Source organism: Haliaeetus leucocephalus, unplaced genomic scaffold, assembly GCF_000737465.1.
Source record: "Haliaeetus leucocephalus isolate CR32 unplaced genomic scaffold, Haliaeetus_leucocephalus-4.0 Scaffold339, whole genome shotgun sequence".
Classification (NCBI taxonomy): Eukaryota; Metazoa; Chordata; class Aves; order Accipitriformes; family Accipitridae; genus Haliaeetus; species Haliaeetus leucocephalus.
The window spans coordinates 4,019,492-4,021,118 of NW_010972775.1; the positions used below are offsets into that span (position 1 = coordinate 4,019,492).

Genomic DNA, 1,627 nt, shown 5'->3' on the forward strand with positions numbered 1-1,627 from the left:
ACTTGCCAAGAAAGAGTATGATGCTACCAGAGGACCAAGAATACTTTGTTCTTGGGGAAGAAGATACAGAGCAGTCTATATGGAAGAAATGTTATTGACCTGTTGTTTAAGCAGGATCAGCTCTTCTTACTTTCCACACTTACTAACAAAGCCTCAACTTTTTGGAGAGCAGGATCAGTCATTCCAGTCGGGGGTGGGGGTGGGGGAGAAAAAAAAGTCTAGCCTTAGTTTGCGACATTTAATCTTTCAGTGGATCACGCTTCATGTTGTGTGAGTTGACTGGGGAGATAACTTCCACTCCTCAGTTTCTATAACAAATTACTCAAGTTTCCCTGCTAACATGACACTGGCTATTTCCTCACTCCACACATTTCTTATCAGGAGGTGACATCCGGAGGGGCGGACTTGACGAATTCTGCAATCCTGGATGTCAACATCAAAGTGGAACCCACGGACAACCACACTGAATATTCAGGTGCTTTATATCCTTTACATCCTTTAGCATAGAATGAAAATACTGCCTGGCAGACAAGACAGTTACTTTTTATGGAGAAATTAATCAGTGCATTTAAAAATGAGGACAGAGTAAGCAGCTCTGGGGAATTTAGGATTTCTGGGTAACTTGAACTTCCAAACTGTCAGAATTCAGTCAGATGAACCTAGTTCATAAATAGCATAATCCTAGTAAAACCACCGTTGCAAACATTAGCTCCAGCCATTGCAACAACGATTTTGACAGCAAACCTTTTGTGCTGCATTTAAGGTTGGGAATGAAAAGCTGAATGCCATTAAACATGGAATTTTCTCCTCCCATTTTTGGATTATTATGCCACATCAAACTGTTTTCTCTGTACCCAGAGCGTTAGGCATGTTTGATGGAAATAGGCATATACTGCGTTCCAAACACAAGGAGAAATTACGTGAAATTATGTACCTCCCTGTGACAGCTTGATCTCTTCTCAGTCGTTTCCTGTTACTGAAGTTCTCTATTACTAACAGTAGAAGTCCCCTTGAGTCCAAAATGTGCTAGACGTTTCAGTGAAATGTAAAAACACAGTTTGGCCTGTAGCCATTCACAAATCTAAACCCTGTGAGCTACAGCTTTTTACCTGCTGCTTCCTCCATGTTCCATAGTTTTTCCCATAAATAATACAATTCGGGAGTGATTTTTAAATGCCCATCAACAGGCAGAGCAGTGAGGGTTTGGGAAGTAAGATCAAATGCTGCAGAGAGGTGGTGGAGGCATCGCGTGCCCCACGCGCTCCTTCGGTTACTGCCGCAGCGTCAGGGAAGGCGCTGGGGCAGAGATAAGGTGCGGAGTGGGAGACTACAAATGAGCAATACCATTCCCAACAAGAGAAGGGTTTTAATCTGATCGTGGGCTAGACCACGGCTTGGAAAATAGTTTTTAATGCAGTCACAAAAGCATTGGAGCCCAGTGGCAGTAACGCCAGGGTCGGCGCGTGAGGAGAGCAGGCAGCAGCCCGACGCGTTATCGAGCCGGGTGGCTTTCCACGTCAGCAGCGGCCGATGTCGCCCCGATTTCCTGGAAGCGGGCCGTACGAAGGCCGACGCTCCCCTCGGGGCTCCGTCTCCGCTGTCCCAGCGGGCAGCAGCGGGGCCGCGC

General features: G+C 46.3%; 1 protein-coding gene across 4 annotated transcripts in view; it reads left to right on the forward strand.

The window, feature by feature from the left end:
- The first annotated feature begins 398 nt into the window (after positions 1-398).
- TBC1D2B (TBC1 domain family, member 2B) overlaps positions 399-1,627 on the forward strand; it is a 37,131-nt gene continuing 35,902 nt past the window's right edge. For all 4 annotated transcript variants that reach the window (XM_010571676.1, XM_010571679.1, XM_010571677.1 and 1 more), the window contains exon 1: positions 399-475. In XM_010571676.1, coding sequence (XP_010569978.1) covers positions 428-475 — 48 coding nt within the window. In that variant the 5' untranslated portion in view covers positions 399-427. The remainder of the gene's footprint in view (positions 476-1,627) is intronic.